General features: G+C 61.7%; 2 protein-coding genes across 2 annotated transcripts in view; one reads left to right on the forward strand and one right to left on the reverse strand.

The window, feature by feature from the left end:
• Nucleotides 1-1,538: 1,538 nt before the first annotated feature.
• Nucleotides 1,539-20,475, forward strand: POLRMT (RNA polymerase mitochondrial). The gene is made up of 21 exons (XM_037994344.2): nucleotides 1,539-1,705; nucleotides 2,195-2,299; nucleotides 5,060-5,667; nucleotides 10,250-10,380; nucleotides 11,372-11,558; nucleotides 12,672-12,821; nucleotides 13,317-13,481; nucleotides 13,550-13,720; nucleotides 13,917-14,141; nucleotides 14,446-15,234; nucleotides 16,672-16,794; nucleotides 17,078-17,200; nucleotides 17,420-17,599; nucleotides 17,871-17,957; nucleotides 18,057-18,170; nucleotides 18,848-18,903; nucleotides 19,030-19,128; nucleotides 19,844-19,916; nucleotides 20,036-20,121; nucleotides 20,202-20,278; nucleotides 20,374-20,475. The coding sequence occupies exons 1-21, from the start codon at nucleotides 1,618-1,620 to the stop codon at nucleotides 20,421-20,423; spliced, it is 3,687 nt and encodes a 1,228-aa protein (XP_037850272.1). The 5' UTR covers nucleotides 1,539-1,617; the 3' UTR covers nucleotides 20,424-20,475.
• A 64-nt stretch (nucleotides 20,476-20,539) lies between these two features.
• Nucleotides 20,540-21,925, reverse strand: part of HCN2 (hyperpolarization activated cyclic nucleotide gated potassium and sodium channel 2) — a 36,662-nt gene continuing 35,276 nt past the window's right edge. Inside the window, exon 8 of the mRNA XM_073017193.1 lies at nucleotides 20,540-21,893. Coding sequence (XP_072873294.1) covers nucleotides 21,217-21,893 — 677 coding nt within the window. The 3' untranslated portion in view covers nucleotides 20,540-21,216. The remainder of the gene's footprint in view (nucleotides 21,894-21,925) is intronic.

Below are 21,925 nucleotides of genomic sequence, written 5' to 3' on the forward strand. Positions count from 1 at the left end.
GGAGTGCAGTGGTGAGATCTTGGCTCACTGCAACCTCCGCCTCCCGGGTTCAAGCGATTCTCCTGCCTCAGCCTCCCGAGTAGCTGGGATTACAGGTGCCTGTCACCACACCCGGATAATTGTTGTATTTTTACTGCAGATGGGGTTTTGCTCTGTTGCCAGGCATGTCTGCATATTTGCCGGGCTGGTCTCGAACTCCTGACCTTAGGTGATCCACCCGCCTTGGCCTCCCAAAGTGCTGGGATGACAGGCCTGAGCCACCAAACCGGCTCCCCTTTGCAACTGTGACATCAGCCTGGAGCACAGTTACCCCCAGATATTCCTATTCTCACCCTTCACAAGCCTGCTGCCCCTGCTGAACCACACAGGTGGGCACGCCTTCCAGGTTCCATTCTACAGCTCCAGCCCTGCTCCTCTAGGCAGGATCACACGGAGACCAGGGCAGGTTCCAGGCTCCCGGGTTTATTTTATTCCCTTGACCTCGCCCCACTTAGCAGGCGAATCCAAGCCTGCGGCTCCATTCCGCCCCTGCCCCTGAGGGCTTGGGGACTGGAGGGTAAACTGACGCTGGAGGCTGGGAGTCTCGTGGACCGGGGCTTTCTCTCCTTCCAGCCTCCCTGAGGTCGCGCGTGCGCTGTATTCCAGCAACTTGGCCCTCTCTGAGCCTCAGCTTCCTCCACGACAGACGGCATCCTATTAGCTCTTACCCAAAAGTTGTCGTTGGAACAATGAAGGTTGCAGACAGGAATCTCTTTTTTTTTTTGACACGGAGTCTGGCTCTGTCGCCCAGTCTGGAGTGCAGTGGTGGGAGCTCAACTCACTGCAAGCTCCGCCTCCCGGGTTCACGCCATTCTCCTGCCTCAGCCTCCCGAGTAGCTGGGACTACAGGCGCCCGCCACCTCGCCCGGCTAGTTTTATGTATTTTTTTAGTAGAGACGGGGTTTCACCGTGTTATTAGCCAGGATGGTCTCGATCTCCTGACCTCGTGATCCGCCCGTCTCGGCCTCCCAAAGTGCTGGGATTACAGGCTTGAGCCACCGCGCCCGGCCCTACAGACAGGAATCTCTAAATTGCAGATGCTGTCCTCATTATTAGATGAGTATTCCTTGAAAAAAAAAAAAAAAAAAAAAAAAGGCCGGGCACGGTGGCGGCCTCTGCAATCCCAGCCGAGGGGCGAGGATCTCTGTACTCCAGTAGTTCGAATCTGCACTGAGCTATGATCTCGCCACTGCACTCCAAGCTGGGTGACAACGCGTCGAAAAAAAAAAAACAAAAAAGAAAAAGAGAAAAAACGTCCGGGTTTAAGGTTCCTCCTCGGGAAGACAGCCTGCGAGTCCCCCCTAGTTGCCACGGCAACAACTCTGTCCCGCCTCCCCTTGAAAACAGCGAGCCAATTGGAGGAGCCAATCAGAGCGTTCCATCGGCGCATGCCTTCGCGACTCCGGTTCCCACTGCATCCTGGGAGTTGTAGTTCCGACGGTGCACTTCCGGCTGGGATGTCCCTTTGCAGTCGCCATCGACCACGATACTACAACTCCCGGCAGGCGGCGCGGACGCTTGCGCAGGCGGTAGGCGGGTGACGGGGTGGCGGCGGCGGCGCGCGGAGCGGCGTGCGTGATGTCGGTACTTTGCTGGGGCCGCGGCGCGGCGGGGCTCAGACGGGCCTTGCAGCCTTGCGGCTGCCCGGGACTCCTCGCCAAAGAAGGTAACGCGAAAGAAGACGGCTAGGCAGCCCGGGGGCCATGCCGCGGCCCGCGCTCCTCCCCGCGTGGCCGGGGCCTTTGGCGCTTTGACCTTTGCCCGTTTGCGGCTGCATGTGCGGAGCTCGCCGACCCGGCCCCGCTTTCCACTCGCCCTTGCCCGCTCTTCCGACGGAGGCTCCTCAGTGTAGTCTGACCTTTGACTCTGGTTTCTTATGGAGCCTCCTGACCCCAGGTGTGGGGTTTAGGGCTCTTAACCCTTGACCTGCTGCACCTGGAGTGCGGGGAGCCGTCTCCGCGGTTCCCGCCCGTGTTCACCGCGGCGGGGCCCCTTCCACCGTCGCTCTTTCAGTTTCTTTCCAACTTAAGCCCGTGCTCAGAGAGTTTCCGCCGCGTTTAGGGCTCCTTTGACCTTCGACCCTGCGGCATCTGCCCTTGCGGACAGCCCCGCCCACACGCCCGGCCCCCTTCAGCCGCCCTCGCCTCTCCCGCAGGGACGCTCGGTGGCGTCTGCGGCCCCAGGAGAAGCTCGTCCGCCAGCCCCCAGGAGCAAGACCAAGACCGCAGGAAGGACTGGGGCCACGTGGAGCTGCTGGAGGGTAAGCGCGACCCCCGCGGCGGCCCGGGAGAGGAGAGTCCGGTCCCTGCTGCCGGGAGAAAAGGCGGAGGCTCACATTCTGAGACCGGTTGAGGGTGGTCTCCACCTCTCCGGTCCCAGGACCCGCCCAGACGGCGTTGCTGGAACGTCTCTTGCGCCGCTCATGGGCCCCGTCCTTGCCTAGCAGGCTCCTTCCTGGAGCTTTCGTAATTTCCCCTCCCCAGAACCCCACCAGGTCCTCCCACTTTCCAGGGACACAGTGAGGCTCGATATTATGTCTGGAGAGACCCCCCAGGCCACATGTGTAGAGCCAGGACGTGAACCCTGAACTGTCTCAGGTTACCTGGCTTCGCTCTGGGGGGTGGGCGCCTAGTGGAGACCGGATGACTGGGAAACTTGGGAGGGACAGCCCAGGCTCCAGCGGTGGCAGGCCCTGGCTGGCGGTGTCGGAGGGTGGTGGAGCTTCTCTGTGCTTGCTTTCCACTGCTGCTCCTGCCCCGCATCCTGTCTGCATCCATCAGCCAGCCGGGAAGGGAGAGACAGGAGAACCTTTATAAAGGGAAGGAACCTGACCACGCGCGGTGGCTCACTCTTGTAATCCCAGCACTTTGAGAGGCCAAGGTGGGCGGATCAAGAGGTCAGGAGTTCAAGACCAGCCTGGCCAACATGGTGAAACCCCGTCTCTACTGAAAATGCAAAAATTAGCTGGGCGTGGTGGTGGGCGCCTGTAATCCCAGCTACTGGGGAGGCTGAAACAGGAACATTACTTGAACCCGGGTGGCGGTGGTAGTGAACAGAGATCGCGCCACTGCACTCAAGCCTGGGCGACAGATCAAGATTCTGTCTCAAAAAACATAAAAATACAAAATTAGCCAGGCGTGGTGATGGATGCCTTTAATCCCAGCTGCTTGGGAGACTGAGGCAGGAGAATCACTTGAACCTGGGAGGTGGAGGTTGCGGTGAACCGAGATCGTGCCATTGTACTCTGGCCTGGGCAACAAAAGAGAAACTCTATCTCAAAAAAGATAAAAAAAAAACCTCTCACCTGTTAATACTAAAAGTGTCTCGTGAGTTTTGGAGCACATTGAAGGCGGACATCACACTTGTCTTTTTATTTCAGTAATCTTTTTTTTTCTTCTTTCTTGTGACGGAGTCTCACCCTCTTGCCAGGCTGGAGTGCAGTGGTGTGATCTTGGCTCACTGCAGCCTCTGCCTCCTGAGTTCAAGCAGTTCTCCTGCCTCAACCTCCTGAGTAGCTGGAACTGTAGGCGCGCACCACCACACCGGGCTAATTTTCTGTATTTTTAGTAGAGATGGGGTTTCACCATGTGGGTCAGGATGGTCTTGATCTCCTGACCTTGTGATCCGCCCGCCTCAGCTTCACAAAGTGCTGAGATTATAGGTGTGAGCCTATATATTTATTTATATATATATGTTTATATGTTTATATATATAAATATATATATTATTTATATATTTATATATATAAATATATATTATTTATATATATATATATATATAAAAAAAGGTGGCTGCCCTTTTTTTTTTTGAGACAGAGTCCTGCTCTGTCTCTCAGGCTGCAGCACGGTGGCCTGATCACAGCTCACAGCAGCCAGGAACTCTTAGGCGCAGGTGATTCTTTCACCTCAGCCTCTGGAGTATCTGGGACCACAGGTGTGCAGCCCTATGCCTGGCCTATTTCAACAGTCTTTTTTTTTTTTTTTTTTTTTTTAGATGGAATCTCACTCTGTTGCCCAGGCTGGAGGGCAATGGCGCGATCTTGTCTCACTGCAACCTCTGCCTCCCAGGCTCAAGCAATTCTGCTTCAGCCCCCCAAGTAGCTGGTACTGTAGACACATGTCACCATGCCCAGCTAATTTTTTGGATTTCTAGTAGAGACGGGGTTTCACCATGTTGGCCAGGCTGGTCTCGAACCCCTGACCTTAGGTGATCTTTCTTCCTTGGCCTCACAAAGTTCTGGGATGACCAACGTGAGCCCCACGCCCGGCCAGCGATAGGTTTCCAATAAGTCTTCCTTAGACACAAAACATTTAGGCATTGATTGGTTGGCAAAAGTGCAACCTGAGGCAGCACGAACAGGAACCCTGTTTTCCCTGGAAGCAGTGTCTCAGTGTTTACTAACTCAGCTTCCACCAGCTTAGGCCATGGCAGCCTAGGAGTGTATGTGTGGCGGCTCCACCAGGTGGGGGGTCTTGCTGAAGCAGGGTGCAAACTTGCAGGCCACGGTTGAGCCGGGGAGCGGGTGGCTCAGGGTCCCGGGAGCCTTTGTGGAGGTCCTGAGGTAGACCGTGAGTGGGAGGGGCAGGGGAGGCCGGGGAGGCGAGGGGCGACCTGGATAGATTCTGGAGTCAAGCCCGGAGGAGGTACTGAGATGGACGGAGGGAGTTGTCAGAGACCCCGGGGTTCTCGGTCTGGGCACCTGGAGGGTCGGAGTGGCCCGGGACCAGGGAGAACCTGGAGGGTCGGAGTGGCCTGGGACCGGGGAGATGTGGTGCAGCGGGTCTCGGTGGGAACTTGTTTGGGCTGCTGAGTTTTGTGAGGCCCGGGGCTCGGGTGGGGAGGTGCGTGTATCTGGAAAGGAGGGGGCGGACCTTATGGCGTTGTTGGCAGATACGAGGAATTGATGCCTTGGGTCCCAGTGAACTCAGCCACCTGCACCTCCTGGCCTGGCTCGGGGTCCGGAGAGCTGGGTGCTTGAATGGGGGCTTCCTCTGACGTCCTCGCCCTCTGCCCCTCACAGTGCTCCAGGCGCGGGTGCGGCAGCTGCAGGCTGAGAGCGTGTCTGAGGTGGTGGTGAACAGGGTGGATGTGGCGCGGCTCCCAGAACGTGGCAGTGGAGATGGTGGCCTCCAGCCACCCAGGAAGGTCCAGAGGGGGGCCAAGGGTGCCAGCCCGGTGCCCCATAGCGGCTGGGCAGAGACACTGGAGAAGGATAAGCGGATCCAGCGGATGTGCATGCAGCAGTTGGAGGAGAACCTGCAGGTGCAAGTCCAGAGCCAGAGCAAGGAGTTCAAGGTGCTGCCCAAGCGCCTGCAGGTGGAGCCTCGGCTCCTGAGCAAGCAGCTGGCCGTGTTCCTGGCCCCTGAGAGCTCCTGGAAGGAGCAGCTGCCCCGGGTGCTGCAGGAGGCCCCTCGGAAGCTGAGCCTCGACGTGGGGCGGGCCCCGTCCACGCAGGCCCAGCTTTCAGGTCAGCAGCAGAAGCTCCTGGCCTTCTTCAAGTGCTGCCTGCTCACTGACCACCTGCCCCTCGCCCACCACTTGCTGGTCACCCACCACAGCCAGCGGCAGAAGCAGAAGCTGCTCACTCTGGACATGTACAACACCGTCATGCTTGGCTGGGCGCGGCAGGTGAGTGCGGCGGGAGCCGGGACACCTGCCCTGGTCGTTGGAGACAGGAACTTGCCCTCGTTTAGACTGGACTTTTATCTCTTAGCCCCCAAGTTCACGTCCTTTGTTTTTTATTTTAATTCTTTCAGGCTTTTCAAATACAAATCACGTGATTCTCAAATTTTGAAAATGACCAAAAAAGTAGGGAGAAATTCTGCTAATGTCTTTGGCATTTTCTTCCGGTTTTTCTCAGGGCCCGTGAACTTGTCTGGGCAGGGGGTGCTTTTGGCCTCATCAGGGGGCAGCCTGCAGACCCCTGGTCAGGATGAGACTTTGATGTTGGGGTTGACTTTGCTCCTTTCTCTGGTTTCCTGAGGTGGAAGGTCGGGCGACTGTGCTGAGATCCTTCTGTGTGAAACGTGGGCGTTCACTACCTCTGAGCACGGCTTTAGCTGGATCCCACCAATGTCTTCCTTGTAGTTCATCTGGAGTATTTTCCAACTTCTCTTGCCATTTATTTATTTAGTTAGTTAGTTTTTATTTATTTACTTACTTAGAGACGGAGTCTCTTGTCACCAGGCTGGAGTGTAATGGCGTGATGTCGGCTCACGGCCGCCTCTACCTCCCAGGTTCAAGTGATTCTCCTGCCTCAGCCTCCTGAGTAGCTGGAATTACAAGCCCGGCTATTTTTTGTATTTTTAGTGGAGACGGGGCTTCACTATGTTGACCAGACTGGTCTGGAACTCCTGACCTCGTGATGTGCCTGCCTCGGCCTCCCAGAGTGCTGGGATTACAGGCGTGAGCCACCGCGCCTGGCCAGAGTTTCTCCTTGGACCCCTTGGTTGTTTTGGAGGGTGTTGTTTATACATCCTTTCAAGGGAGCAGACATTCCCAGCCTTCTCCCACCCCATGGTTCCTCCTGCCTCTCCCGGTGTTCGGGAGGTGTCTGCAGACCCAAAGTCTCTAGAGATTCTAGCCGGGGCTCCTTCTGCCTCTCCCGGTGTTCAGGGGTGGCCAGCAGTCCTGGGTGTTGTTCAACTGTGAGCTCAGCCTCCTGAGCAGCTGGGATTACAGGCGTATGCCACCACCCCAGATAATGTTTTTCATTTTTATTTTTAGTAGAGGTGGGGTTTCACCATGTTAGCCAGGCTAAGGTATTACTTTTATCTTTTTTTTTTTTTTTTTTTTTTTTTTTTTTTTTTTTTTTTGAGGTGGATTCTCTCTGTTGCCCAGGCTAGGTAGGGTGCAGTGCCATGATCTCGACTCACTGCAGCCTCCGCCTCCCGGGTTCAAGAATTCTCCCTGCCTCAGCCTCCTGAGAAGCTGGGATTACAGGGACTCATGACCATGCCTGGCCAATTTTTGTATTTTTAGTAGAGACCGGCTTTTGCCATATTGGCCAGGCTGGTCTCAAACTCCTGACCTCAGGTAACCCGCCCGCCTCAGCCTCCCAAAGTGCTAGGATTACAGGCATGAGCGACCGCGCCCGGCCACATACTCTAACCAGCACCATCCAGTAGAACTTTCTATGATGTTGGGAATTTTCCACGTCTGCCAATAGCTGTGTGTGACTACTGAGCACTTGAAGCTGGTGAAAGGGAAGAAGTGAATATTTTAATTTAAGGACTGTGTGTGGCCAGTGAGGTCTACTGGCCACACACGGAAGTCGTTTAGAAACTGCCCCGAAACTACCTGGGTACGGTGGCTCATGCCTGTAATCCCAGCACTTTGGGAGGCTGAGACGGGCGGATCACAAGGTCAGGAGATCGAGACCATCCTGGCTAACACGGTGAAACCCTGTCTGTATTAAAAATACAAAAAATTAGCCAGGCGTAGTGGTGGGAGCCTGTGGTCCCAGCTGCTCAGGGGGCCGAGGCAGGAGAATGGCGTGAACCCGGGAGGCGGAGCTTGCAGTGAGCCGAGATTGTGCCACTGCACTCCAGCCTGGGCGACAGAGCGAGACTCCATCTCAAAAAAAAAAAAAAAATGCCCCCAAACTCCTGTCTCTGGTGTGTGGCCACCTCGTATCACAGCATGTCTTCAAACTGCAGGACCGTGGGCTGGGAGGATGCAGGGGAATCTTTTTCCCTTTGAAATAGTGTGTTACAGTTAAAGGCCACTCTTAAGCAGCCACTGGGTTAAAGAAGAAATTGCTCAGAGCAGGGATCTCACGAAAAACGAATACAAGAAAAAAAATTAGATTTTTTATTTTTATTTTTTTTATTTTTTATTTTTTTTTTGAGACGGAGTCTGGCTCTGTCGCCCAGGCTGGAGTGCAGTGGCCGGATCTCGGCTCATTGCAAGCTCCGCCTCCCGGGTTTACGCCATTCTCCTGCCTCAGCCTCCGGAGTAGCTAGGACTACAGGCGCCGCCACCACGCCCGGCTAGTTTTTTTTTTGTATTTTTTAGTAGAGACGGGGTTTCACCGTGTTAGTCAGGATGGTCTCGATCTCCTGACCTCGTGCTCCGCCCGTCTCGGCCTCCCAAAGTGCTGGGATTACAGGCTTGAGCCACCGCGCCCGGCCAGATTTTTTATTTTTTAAAGAGAGAGCCAGGCCAGGCGCGGTGGCTCAAGCCTGTAATCCCAGCACTTTGGGAGGCCGAGACAGGCGGATCAAGAGGTCAGGAGATCGAGACCATCCTGGCTAACACGGTGAAACCCCGTCTCTACTAAAAAATACAAAAAACTAGCCGGGCGAGGTGGCGGGCGCCTGTAGTCCCAGCTACTCGGGAGGCTGAGGCAGGAGAATGGCGTAAACCCGGGAGGCGGAGCTTGCAGTGAGCTGAGATCCGGCCACTGCACTCCAGCCTGGGCGACAAAGCGAGACTCCGTCTCAAGAAAAAAAAGAAAAGCCTCCAAGTCTGTGTCGACAGCGCAGTCTCTGTCACCCAGGCTGGAATGCAGTGGCGAGATCCCAGCTCTCTGTAACTTCCGCCTTCCACGTTCAAGTGATTCTCCTGCCTCAGGCTCCCAAGTAGCTGGGATTACAGGCATGTGCCCCCACACCCAGCTAATTTTTTTTTGTGTTTTTAGTAGAGACGGGGTTTCACTATGTTGGCCTGCCTGGTCTTAAGCTCCTGAACTCGTGATCCACCCGCCTTGGCCTCCCAAAGTGATGGGATTACAGGCATGAGCCACTGTGCCTGGCCAAAAATTAGATTAAAAAAAAAAAAAAAAGAAATTGCAAGGGAAATTTAAGGACACATGGCCAGGCACGGTGGCTCATGCCTGTAATCCCAGCACTTTGGGAGGCCGAGGCAGGAGGATTGCTTGAGCCCAGGAGTTTGAGACCAGCCTGGGCAACAGAGCAAGACACTCCTCTCTCCCAAGAAAAAAAAATCGGGCTGGGTGCGGTGGCTCATGCCTGTAATCCCAGGACTTTGGGAGGCCAAGGCAGGTGGATCCCCGAGGTCAGGAGTTTGAGACCAGCCTGGCCAACAGGGCGAAACCCCATCTCTACTAAAAATACAAAATAATTAGTTGGATGTGACGGTGCATGCCTGTAATCCCAGCTGCTTGGGAGGCTGAGGTAGGAGAATCGCTTGAACCCAGGAGGTGGAGCTTTCAGTGAGCCAAGATTGCGCCACTGCACTCCAGCCTGGGCAACAAAGCGAGACTGCATCTCAAAAAAAAAAATAAAATTTCCAAAGAAGAAGTAAAGTATGAAATTTGAAAACACTTGGAGATAATGAAAATGAAAACATCACATACCAGAAGTTCTGGGATGCAGTGCTCAGAGAGCAATTTATAGCCATAAAATGCCTATATTAAGAAAGGTGATGGCCCGGCATGGTGGTTCACGCATGTAATCCCAGCACTTTGGGAGGTTGAGGCTGGTGGATCACGGTATTAGGAGTTCAAGACCAGCCTGGCCAGCATGGCGAAACCCTGTATCTGCTAAAAATACAAAAACTTAAGTGGCGTGATAGTGCATGCCTGTAATCCCAGCTACTCAGGAGGCTGAGGCAGGAGAATGACGTGAACCCAGGAGGCAGAGGTTGCAGTGAGCCGAGATCATGCCACTGCACTCCAGCCTGGGCAACAGAGCAAGACTCCGTCTTGGGGAAAAAAAAGAAAAGGTGAAACATCTCAGACGAAATACTTCACCTTTTACCTAAGGAAACTAGAAAAAGAATTTTTCACTAAACCTAAAGCAAGCAAATGAAGTTACAAAAATGAAAACAAATAAATGAAACGGAAGGCAGAAGCGGTAGAGAACAGTGAAGCCAAGTCCTTCAAAAAGATCACGCAGTTGGCAAACCTTGAGGTTGGCTGACCTGGAAAGGATCAATTTCAAAACCCCAAAACCGGGCACATTTGTGTTCTCAAAATAAGAAAATTTAAAAATACTGACAAGCCTCCTCCCAGAGGAACGTGCACCTCACACAGTCCCACCTGGCAGGCCACGCGGCCGCCTCTGCAGGTAGAGCCTGTGTGTGAGAACCCCAGGGGGACGCATCTGTCTGCCCAGCTGGCCACTCCTGCTTGGTCACCCTGTCCCCTGCTGAGCTGATGGCTACAGAGAAGGGGTCTCCAGGGAGCAGCGGGGAACGCAGAGGTTGGGCCATCCCCCCAGACCCTCACCCTGGCTTGGTCTCCCAGGGGGCCTTCAGGGAGCTGGTGTATGTGTTGTTGATGGTGAAGGATGCTGGCCTCACCCTGGACCTGCTGTCCTACGCGGCCATCCTCCAGTGCATGGGGAGGCAGGACCAGGACGCTGGGACCATTGAAAGGTAGGTGGTGTCGGGAGGGGCCTAACCCTACCCCCACCCCTACCCCCACCCCCACCCCCCACCCCTACCCCCCACCCCTACACCCACCCCCACCCCCACCCCTACACCCACCCCCACCCCCACCCCTACCGCCACCCCTACCCACCACCCCTACCCCCACCCACCACCCCTACCCCCACCCCCTACCCCTACCCCCACCCCCACCCCCACCCCTACCCCCACCCCCACCCTCCACCCTTACCCCCACCCCCCACCCCCACCCTCCACCCTTACCCCCACCCCCCACCCCCACCCTCCACCCTTACCCCCACCCCCTACCCCCACCGCTACCCGCCACCCCCACCCCTACCCCCACGCCTACCCCTACCCCCACCCCCACCCCTACCCCTACCCCCCACCCCCACCCCTACCCCTACCCCCACCCCCACCCTCCACCCTTACCCCCACCCCTACCTCCCACCCCCACCCTCCACCCTTACCCCCACCCCCACCCCCTACCCCCACCCTCCACCCTTACCCCCACCCCCTACCCCCACCCTCCACCCTTACCCCCACCCCCACCCCTACCCGCCACCCCCACCCCTACCCCCACCCCCACCCCTACCCCCACCCCCACCCCTACCCCCACCCTCCACCCTTACCCCCACCCCCCACCCTTACCCCCACCCCCCACCCCTACCCCCACCCCCACCCCTACCCCCACCCCACCCCCACCCCTACCCCCACCCCACCCCTACCCCCACCCCCACCCCCACCCCTACCCCCCACCCCCACCCTCCACCCCTACCCCCACCCCTACCCCCCACCACGTTCCTGCCAGGGTCTTAAGATCTGGGACAGTGCCTCGGCTGGGGGCTGGGGACCCCTGGAGGGCCTGACAGCTGCACTGAGAACTGCAGCCTAGCAGGAGGTGGCCACGAGGTGCCCCTGGGCTCTGTGGAAGCCCAGCGTGGGACTGGCCCATCCCTCAGGCAGGCCTGCTGCCCCACAGGTGTCTGGAACAGATGAGCCAGGAGGGGCTGAAACTGCAGGCACTCTTCACCGCTGTGCCCCTGTCCGAGGAGGAGCAGGCCACGGTGCTGAAGGCCGTGCACAAGGTGAAGCCCACCTTCAGCCTCCCGCCGCGGCCGCTGCCCGAGGTCAACACCTCAAAGCTGCTCAGGGCCGTGTATGCCAAGGTGAGCCCACATGGGGTCCAGCAGACGGACTTCAGTCCTCATAGCTGCCCTGAGGGGTCTCTGGAGCCTCAGCTCAGACCAGTGGGCCTCCCTGGTGCCCAGGGTTCACCTGGGCCAGGCCCTGGATTCTTCCCTTCCTCCTCCCAGAAGACTGAAGGAGCCAGAGCTCGGAGGGTCTTGGGCATAAGGGTGTGGGCGCTGGGCGGGTGAGGTGGTCGGGCACCCCAGAGGCAGGGTGGGGTGACAGGCGAGAGCAGTGCCTTCGAATGGGGCTGCCAGGTGCACGCAGTGTGCTTGTCTTTCACTGAGGCGTCATTCACCTGACATAAAACCCTCTTAAAGGTGTAATTCAGCGATTTTAGTGTATTCACAGTTGTCTAATTCCAGAATGTTCCATCACCCCAAAAGGAAGCCTCATGTCCATCACCTGTGACTCCCCATCCCCTCCTCCTCTCTGGGGATGAGTCTGCCCTGCACATTCCATAGAAATGGGACTGCACACTGCGTGGCCCTGAGTGTTTGGCATCTCCCACTGAGCGTGACGTCCTCACAGTGCATCCGCGAGGCGGCCCGGGTCAGGGCTGAGTCATGCTCGGGTGCGTGGATGGCCGCACCGTGCTGGTCTGTTTGTCCATTGATGGACGCTTGGGCTGTTTCTACTTCTCGACTACTATGAGTCATGCGGCTGTGAACGTTTGTGTACAAGCTTTTGTGTGGACCTGAGCCTTTGATTCTCAAAGTGCTTTAGTTATTTTGATTCATCTATTTCTGGATGGGCCACATTCACACAGTTCCAAGTTTGAGGAGAAAACAGCAAACATCTGGGGGCGCAGTGAATGGTCTCCCCAGGCTCTGCTGGCTCCCAGCACCACTGCCGCCCACCCCACGATGATGCCCACTGTCCCATCTAGAGGGCCCGAGGTCAGGAGGGGGCAAGGCCTCTGGTTTGGCCACTGGCACTGACTTTACCTGCAGCCCGCTTTTCCCCGTCGGTGATGGCGGTCAGCAATTTGCAGGAGACGCAGAAACGCGTGCACCTGTGCCTTTTCGGGGTCCTAGGAGGGCAGGTCTCCCTCCGGCTGAGCCCCCGACCTCACTACCCCATCCCTGCAGGATGGGCCGGTGTCCTACCCGAAGCTGCACTTGCCCCTGAAGACCCTGCAGTCGCTTTTTGAGAAGCAGCTTTGCGTGGAGCTGGCCAGCAAGGTGTGCGTGGTGTCTGTGGAGAAGCCTGCATTGCCAAGCAAGGAGGTCATGCACGCGGTAGGAGCTGAGCCGGGGTCCCGTGTCCGCGGCGGGGCTGAGCCGGTCCCGTGTCCGCCGCGGGGGCTGAGCCGGGGTCCCGTGTCCGCCGCGGGGGCTGAGCCGGGTCCCGTGTCCGCCGCGGGGGCTGAGCCGGGGTCCCGTGTCCGCCGCGGGGCTGAGCTCAGTGCATGCGGTTGAATTGCTCATGCCCTGGTCTGGGCATGCAGGGCCTAGGATCTCAGCCTGGCTGCCGCTCAGGGGGAACTTGTGGGGTCCCGAGGTTGGGTCCCGGCCTGTGGTGCTGGGCACTCTGCGGCTGGGCTTGTGCTCTTGGCTGCCTCAGGTGCACCGACGCCGGCAGAGGGTGCACGCCGGGGTGAGGAGCTCCCCGGAACACACAGCAGGGACCTTGAGGGCCCCGAGGTCTCTGCAGGGAGCTGTGGTGACCCCCGTCCTGTGAGCCTGGGTCCCGCCAGCTGCCATGGGGCTCACCGGGCCCTTCGTGCCTCGCAGCGGAAGACCCTGCAGACCCTGCGGGACCACTGGGAGAAAGCGCTGTGCCGGGTGCTGCGGGAGACCAAGAACCACCTGGAGGGCGAGGTGCACAAGGGCCGGTTCTCACTGTACCCCTTCCTGTGCCTGCTGGACGAGCGCGAGGTGGTGCGGATGCTTCTGCAGGTGCGTCTTCCTCTGCGCGGCCGGGTCCCCGGGCGGGGCGGGCAGGTACTCACGGCCTCCTCCTCCAGGTCCTGCAGGCGCTGCCCGCGCAGGGCGAGTCCTTCACCACCCTGGCCCGGGAGCTGAGTGCGCGCACTTTCAGCCGGCACGTGGTGCAGAGGCAGCGGCTCAGTGGCCAGGTGCAGGCGCTTGAGACGTACTACAGGAAGTACCTGCACCTGCTGGCCTGCGACACCAAGGTGAGGCGCGCACCCCTCTCCTCCTGGCTGGGGCCGGTGGTGGGTGGGCGCGCTCCCTCTCTGGGGCAGCCGGGTTTGCCCCCAAGCCTCAGCCTCTTCCTCTGTGCCCTTGGGCTGACAGGGGGAGCAGGCACGGGCGGTGGGGCGTCTGGTCGGAGGTCCCGATGCCCAGCGCTCTGATCGCCCTGTCCCACAGGTGCCCAACCCCTGCCTGCCGCGGCAGTACTGGGAGGAGCTGGGGGCGCCCGAGGCCCTGCGGGAGCAGCCCTGGCCCCTGCCAGTGCAGATGGAGCTGGGCAAGCAGCTGGCGGAGATGCTGGTGCAGGCCACGCGGATGCCGTCCAGCCTGGACAACCCGCACGGCTCCTCCCGGCTTGTTCCCGTGCTCTACCACGTGTACTCCTTCCGCAACGTCCAGCAGGTGCCAGACAGCAGTGTCCTCCTGAGCTGGGGGGCATCCTGCTGGGGGGACAAGGGACCCCATGGGGTTGGCGCCTCTGGGTGGTGCCTTGATCTCAGCGCAGCCATCAGTACCTCCCAGGACTCGGGACACACCATGGGTGTCCGCGCAGCTATCCGGCCGTTCCTAGAGGTGGCTTCTGTTCGTGGGAGGCCACACTGGTTTCTTGGTGGTGGGGGAGCCGGTCTCTCTCACCGAATTTAAAGGGCGGCGGTAGGAAGTCACCGGCAGCGGGGCCCTGACCCGTCTGCCTGTCGCACCGCAGATCGGCGTCCTGAAGCCGCACCCAGCCTACGTGCAGCTGCTGGAGACGGCCGCGGAGCCCACGCTGACCTTCGAGGCGGTGGATGTGCCCATGCTGTGTCCCCCACTGCCCTGGACCTCACCGCACACGGGCGCCTTTCTGCTCAGCCCCACCAAGCTGATGCGCACGGTGGAAGGCGCCACGCAGCACCAGGAGCTGCTGGAAACCTGCCCGCCCACCGCGCTGCACGGCGCTCTGGACGCTCTCACCCAACTGGGCAACTGCGCCTGGCGCGTCAACGGGCGGGTGCTGGACCTGGTGCTGCAGCTCTTCCAGGCCAAGGGCTGCCCCAAGCTAGGCGTGCCGGCCCCGGCCTCCGAGGCTCCCCGGCCGGCGGAGGCCCACCTGCCGCACAGCGCCGCGCCCGCCCGCAAGGCCGAGCTGCGCCGTGAGCTGGCGCGCTGTCAGAAGGTGGCCCGTGAGATGCACAGCCTGCGGGCGGAGGCGCTGTACCGCTTCTCGCTGGCGCAGCACCTGCGGGACCGCGTCTTCTGGCTCCCGCACAACATGGATTTTCGCGGCCGCACCTACCCATGCCCGCCGCACTTCAACCACCTGGGCAGCGACGTGGCGCGGGCCCTGCTGGAGTTCGCCCAGGGCCGCCCACTCGGCCCGCACGGCCTGGACTGGCTCAAGATCCACTTGGTCAACCTCACCGGGTTCAAGAAGCGCGAACCGCTGCGGAACCGCCTGGCCTTCGCGGAGGAGGTGATGGACGACATTCTGGATTCGGCGGACCAGCCCATGACGGTAGGGGCGGGGCCCCTGCGCCCCCGGGTCCCCTGCCCGCCCTCCTCCCCAGGTGCCTCCGTCCTCCCTCTCCCTCCCTGCCCCTGCTCCCCCGCGCCTCCCATCCTCCTCCCCGTGCGCCCCCAGGTCCCCTGCCCGCCCTCCTCCCCAGGTACCCCCCGTTCTCCCTCTCCCTCCCTCCCCATGCGCCCCCGCGCCTCCCATCCTCCTCTGGTGCCTCCGCGTCCCCTGCCCGCCCTCCTCCCCAGGTGCCTCCGTCCTCCCTCTCACTCCCTCCCCCTGCGCCCCCGCGCCTCCCATCCTCCTCCCCCTGCGCCCCCGGGTCCCCTGCCCGCCCTCCTCCCCAGGTACCCCCGTTCTCCCTCTCCCTCCCTCCCCCTGCGCCCCCGCGCCTCCCATCTTCCTCTGGTGCCTCCGCGTCCCCTGCCCGCCCTCCTCCCAAAGTGCCCCCATCTTCCCTCTCCCCCCTCCTCCTGCACCCCTGCGTCTTCCGTCCTTTCCCCTCCCCTGGTGCCCCTGAGTCCCCTGCCCGCCCTCCTCCCAAGGCGTCCCCTTCCCCCTCCCCCTGCTCCCTCGTGTCTCCCGCCCTCCCCCATCACCCCCACGTCTCCTGCCTGCCCTCCTGTTCAGGTGCCCCCGCCCTCCCCCTTCTCCCTGTGCCCCCACGTCCCCCGCCCTCCCCTGGCACTGCCACGTCCACCGCCTGCCCTCCTCCGCAGGTCCTCTCGCCTTCTCTCTCCCTCCTTCTTCTGCGCTCCCGTGTCCCCAGCCCACCCTCCTCCCCAGGCGCCCCCACCCGATGTCCCTTGCCCTCCTCTCCCGGTGCCCTCGCGTCCCCCGTCCTCCCCCCACAGCGCCTCCCCGGGCGCCCCCACATCCTCCGCGCTCCCTTTTTCCCCCTGCCTGGCCCTCCCTCCTCTCCCCCAGCACCCCTGCCTCCCCTATGCTCCCTTCTCCACCCTCGCTCTTCCTCCTCCCCAGGCGCCCCCACATCCCTCGCGCTCCCTTCTCCCCCACCGGCGCCCCCGCCTCCCCCATGCTCCCTCCTCCTCCTCTGGCGACCCCGCGTCCCCTGTCCTTCGTCCCCGCTGCTCCTCCTCCCTAGGTGCCCCCACATCCCCCTCGCTCCCTCCTCCCCTGGGCGTCCCCGCGCTCCCTCCTCCCCCAGGCGCCCCAGCGTCCCCCGTCCACTCTCCTTCCCTGGTTCCTCTGGACACACTTGTCTCAGCCCCGTCCACCGCAGCCCTCACCCTCCATCTGTGGCTGTAGAGGACTCATCCAGTCAGTGCCCTGTCTCTTGCCCACATGGGTCCCGTGTTCACCATCAGGCCTGTGCGTCTCTTCCCTATGTTCCCACCTCCCTGCACCACACCCCCCCCAGCGGGCTCAGGAAGTCCGCCCGGGCTTCACTGCCCACCACACCCCCTGTCCCCGCAGGGCCGAAAGTGGTGGATGGGCGCTGAGGAACCCTGGCAGACGCTGGCCTGCTGTATGGAGGTGGCGAACGCCGTGCGCTCCTCAGACCCTGCTGCCTACGTCTCCCACCTCCCCGTCCACCAGGTGAGCCCGCAGGGTGGGGCCCCCAAGGCCATGCCGCGTGCACTTGGTCTGGGGCTCGCCTTGAGGTTGTGAGATCTCACTTTCTCTTGTGGTGTCTTTTGGAGGTGGCCCTAGAGGGTCCAGGAACTGTGGCTCCTGGCCTTTCCTGGGAGCGTCCAGGGCTCAGGTGCACTTGGCTGGGCGTGCACAGCCTTAGGAACAGCTCGACCTGGGGGGTAGTTTGGGGCCCCACACGTCTCTGCCTCCCTGAGTCTCCGTCTCCCTTTTGTGGCCCCTCCCTCAGGACGGCTCTTGCAATGGCCTACAGCATTATGCTGCCCTGGGCCGCGACAGCGTGGGCGCCGCCTCCGTCAACCTGGAGCCCTCGGATGTGCCGCAGGACGTGTACAGCGGCGTGGCTGCGCAGGTAGGGCGTGCCCTGTTACCTGCTGCCCGGGGGCATCGGTGTGGGGGCAGTGTGGGCCCTGAGTCTCGGCCCCAGGCGCCCTCACCTTGGCCTGGCCTGAGGATGTGGTGGGGCTGGGGCGGGACCTTCCCAGGCAGATGGTACCCGAGGGCTTCATGGATGCTTGGTGGCCGTGGGCTGCTGGCAGGGCTGACGCGCACCCGCCCTCCCGCGGTGCAGGTGGAGGTGTTCCGCAGGCAGGACGCCCAGCGGGGCACGCGGGTGGCACAGATGCTGGAAGGCTTCATCACCCGCAAGGTGGTGAAGCAGACGGTGATGACTGTGGTGTACGGGGTCACCCACTATGGCGGGCGTCTGCAGATTGAGAAGCGCCTCCGGGAGCTGACCGACTTTCCCCAGGTGCGCCAGGCCTGTAGCGCTTGGAACATGTTGGTTTCGCTGCCGTTTAAAAGTTGGATGATTTTGCTGCAGACCCAGCCTCCCAGCGGAAGACCCAGCTGGTCCCCCAGACCACTGACTGCCTGCTCGGGCTTGGGCATTTCTCGCCGACTGTGGGAGTGTCAGGCCCCGTCCCTGCTGGGCTCTGGGCCTCAGTTGCTCTGAAATGGGGGGAGTAGGGCGCGAACGGGCCAGCCCCTGAGGACCCGTACCTGCCGCCCGTCTTCTGCAGGAGTTTGTGTGGGAGGCCTCCCACTACCTCGTACGCCAGGTCTTCAAGAGTCTACAGGAGATGTTCTCAGGGACCCGGGCCATCCAGGTACGTCCTGTGCTGTCCCCGCTCGGCCAGGGCTCTCCGAGCAAGTGGATGGGAGCCCCGGCTTGAGCCCCCAGCCCTGAGACGGCCTGTGTCCCACAGCACTGGCTGACTGAGAGCGCCCGCCTCATCTCCCACATGGGCTCCGTGGTGGAGTGGGTCACACCCCTGGGTATCCCCATCATCCAGCCCTACCGCCTGGATCTCAAGGTCAAGGTCAGTGTACCTCCCCATCCCGTCCCAGTGTGCCCGTCCCAGTATACCCCCATCCCGGTGTACCCCATCCCAGTGTACCCCCATCCCAGTGTAACCCGTCCCAGTACACCACCCCGTCTCATCCCAGTGTGCCCGTCCCAGTGTACCACCCTAATCCGTCCCAGTGTACCCCAGTCCCAGTGTACCCTCGTCCCAGTGTACTATCCTATTCCATCCCAGTATACCACCGTCGCAGTGTACCCCGTCTCAATGTACCCCTCCCACTGTACCCCTGTCCCCCTGTACCACCCCGTCCCATCCCAGTGTACCCTTATCCCAGTGTACCCTCATCCCAGTGTACCTGTCCCAGTACTCCCGTCCCAGTGTATCACCGTCCCAGTGTATCACCCCAACCCATCCAAGTGTACCCCATCACAGTGTACCCCCATCCCATCCCAGTATACCCCCATCCCATCCCAGTATACCCCCGTCCCCCTGTACCACCCCATCCCATCCCAGTGTACCCCATCCCAGTGTACCCCATCCCAGTGTATCACCCCATCCCATCCCAGTGTACCCCGTCCCAGTGTACCCCCATCCCAGTGTATCACCCCAACCCATCCAAGTGTACCCCCGTCCCAGTATACCACCACTATGCTGGGCCTCGGGCGGGACTCACCAGCTCCTTCCCTTTTTAGCAAGTACGAGGTGGGATTCAGAGCATCACCTACACCTACAATGGAGACATCAGCCAGTGAGTGGGGGCCCGGGCTGGGGGGCTGGCCGGGGGAGCAGCCACAGTGGAGACAGTGGCCAGTTGGGGGCGTCTCTGGGCTGGGAGTGCATTCTGGCCCCCACCCGGCACCTGTGCTGTTCCTAGGAAGCCCAACACGCGTAAGCAGAAGAACGGGTTCCCGCCGAACTTCATCCACTCGCTGGACTCCTCGCATATGATGCTCACTGCCCTGCACTGCTACAGGTGGGCATCTCCGGGTGGCAGGGGTGCTGCTCGCCTCCCAGGGTCCTCTGTTCTGGCTACTGGGGCACCGCTGGCAAGGCAGGGTCCAGCAAGGGACAGTGCTGGGTGCAGGGTCTGGGCAGAGTGGAGCTGCTGATCTGCTGTGTCTGTAGGGCCTCTGTTCCCCGAATGTGAAGGTGGTCCTGTCAGCTCCCGCCACCCCCGTGGCCTGACGGGGAGAGCCAAGCATGGGCTCTGCCCCTTTGTGGTGGGCATTTCTTGGTGAGCACCGCAGTGTGTGGTTAGATCTGGGGCACGTGGAGGCCGTCACCGCAGTGTGTGGCAGTGTGTGGTTAGATCTGGGGCACGTGGAGGCCGTCACCGCAGTGTGTGGTTAGATCTGGGGCACGTGGAGGCCGTCCCAGCAGCATCTACCGGCCACGGGAGCTGGGAACACCCAGGACGTGGGGTGGTGGCCCTGGCCGGAGGGGACAACGCAGCTGCCCTCGAAGCTGAGGCTCCCACAGCAGCCTGGGGGGCAGCAGGTGTGGGGCAGGGCGGCTTCCGAGAACGTTTCCTCGGCCTGTGCTGAGGCCAAACCCAGGATGTTTGGGCGAGGCCTGGAGGAGGGTGGGCTTCCCTGGACCTTGAGAGGGCTGAGCACAGGGCCGGGATGCGCGTCGTGGGGCGGCCCTGTGGGCTCCCTTCCCTTCAGGAGCCCTCCGCTCTGTCGCAGGAAGGGCCTGACCTTCGTCTCTGTGCACGACTGTTACTGGACCCACGCAGCCGATGTCGCCGTCATGAACCAGGTGCCCCCGTCTGAGCCTTAGTCCATCCATGGGTGGGGCCTGGCACACCGGGGCATTGGGTAGGGGCGGTGCCCAGACCCTGCCTGATCCCCCACGGGGATTCTCTCACTCTTGCCCAGGTGTGCCGGGAGCAGTTTGTCCGCTTGCACAGTGAACCCATCCTGGAGGACCTGTCCCAGTTCCTGGTCAGCCGGTTCTGTCCTAAGTAAGGCACTCCCTTACCTAACTCCCCTACCTGGACACCCCCCCCAAACCTGGCCTCAGCCTCACCCCACCTGCTTCCAGCCCCAGACCCCGGAAGCTCTCCCAGTGCTTGGAGGCCAGCCAGCTGAAGGCGACACTGCAGGCAGTGCCCAAGCCAGGTAGGCGGGTGGACGGCCTTTCAAGGGCGCCTCTAACAGCGGGCCAGGGCGGGACCTTCGTGCCACCCACGCTGTCCGCTCTGCTCACTCCGCAGGGGCCTTCGACCTGGAGCGGGTGAAGCATTCCACCTACTTTTTCAGCTGACACCCGGCGGGCCTTGTGCCAGTGTGTAAATAAAGCTCTTTTGCCACTTCCAGGAACTGTTATTTTCAGTGAGGGTGCGCGCCCCATGCGTCCCGAGCAATCATACGCGGCCTGGGTGGGCGCCAATGCTGTCGTTTATTGCGCGGAATGGGAGTGTGGGGGTTAATGGGGCGTGGGGGCCATGGTGGGGGCACTGCTGCCTCGGCTCTTCAGTACATTCATCACGGCGGCGGGACCCCAGCCTCGCCCCCGTGCCCTGCGCAGCCAGGCCCGCCCCTCGGTGCCGGTGCTGGAGGGAGCCGGGGGTGCTGCTCCCGGAGGTCACCGCGGGACGCGCGTGGATGGGGGCCGGGCCGGTTATTGCGTGAGCGCGATGGGGGCAGCGGGAAGCTGGCGGGCCAAGTATTGCACTTAAAAAACAATCCTCATCGGACGGCGGGCCACCTGGAGGGCGGGGTGCGGGCGGGGCTCCACAGCCGGCTCCTCTGGGCCACCCCGTCCCTATTTTACAGCTTGGGGAACTGAGGCACCGAGGTGAAGGGAGCCCCCTCGCACACGAGGCCGCCGCCGGGGGCAGGGGCGATGGGGGTGGGCGCAGGGCGATGGGGGGGACGGCCAGGGGCGCGGAGGGGGCTGCCCCACCAGCCCGGCCCGTCCGTCCGACTACGGCTACCTACGTCTTGTCTATGGCTTCTGGGCGGGCGGGCGGCCGGGGCAGCGCAATGGCATGGCTTTGGTCTGGATGACGGCCCCGCCCCCGGCCCACCTGGGCCCGCGGGGCGGTTGGCGAGGGTCACAAGTTGGACGAGAGGCGCGAGCGCGCGGAGTCCTGGGGGTCCAGGCCGCCGGCGGCGCCAGGCGAGGCCGAGTCCCTGCGGTCCGGGCTGGGCGCGGCGGCCCGGGCAGCAGGCGTCGGCCCCAGGCGTGGCGTGGAGCTGCTGGCCGGGCGCGCGGAGGCCGCGGGGCCGGGCGCGCCGTGGGGCAGCGAGGGCTGCGAGGCGGACAGTGGGCGCGACGCGCGGCTCAGGCGGCGCGCGGGCAGGGCGGGCCCAGCAAGGGGGGCGGCGGGCGAGCCGCCGTAGGGCGAGGTCCGCGGTGCCCGGGGGCTGGCGGGCACGCCCGGGGGGCTGGCAGGAGGCGGGGGCCCCGGTGAGGCGGCGGCAGGTGCGGGCCCCGGGGGCGGGCGGCGGACGAGGCGCGGCGAGCCGAGCGCCAGCGGCCCCACGAGCGGCCGCGCCACCTGCGGGCAGAAGCTCATGGCCACGGCCTGCTGCAGCGTGGCGATGGCCGAGGTGACCTGCGGCGGCGGCGGCGGCGGGAAGAGGCCCACGCGCTGACCCAGCTCGGCCTGCTGCACCATCTCACGGTCGTACTTGACGATCTCCTGGATGATGGCGTTCTCCTGGTTGTTGAATACGCCCGAGTTGAGGTCATGCTGCACCTTGTGCAGAAGGATGGAATTCTTCTTGCCTGCAGGAGAGGGGGCGTCAGCGCGCGCACAG

Source organism: Chlorocebus sabaeus, chromosome 6 (genome assembly GCF_047675955.1).
Source record: "Chlorocebus sabaeus isolate Y175 chromosome 6, mChlSab1.0.hap1, whole genome shotgun sequence".
NCBI classification, from domain to species: domain Eukaryota; kingdom Metazoa; phylum Chordata; class Mammalia; order Primates; family Cercopithecidae; genus Chlorocebus; species Chlorocebus sabaeus.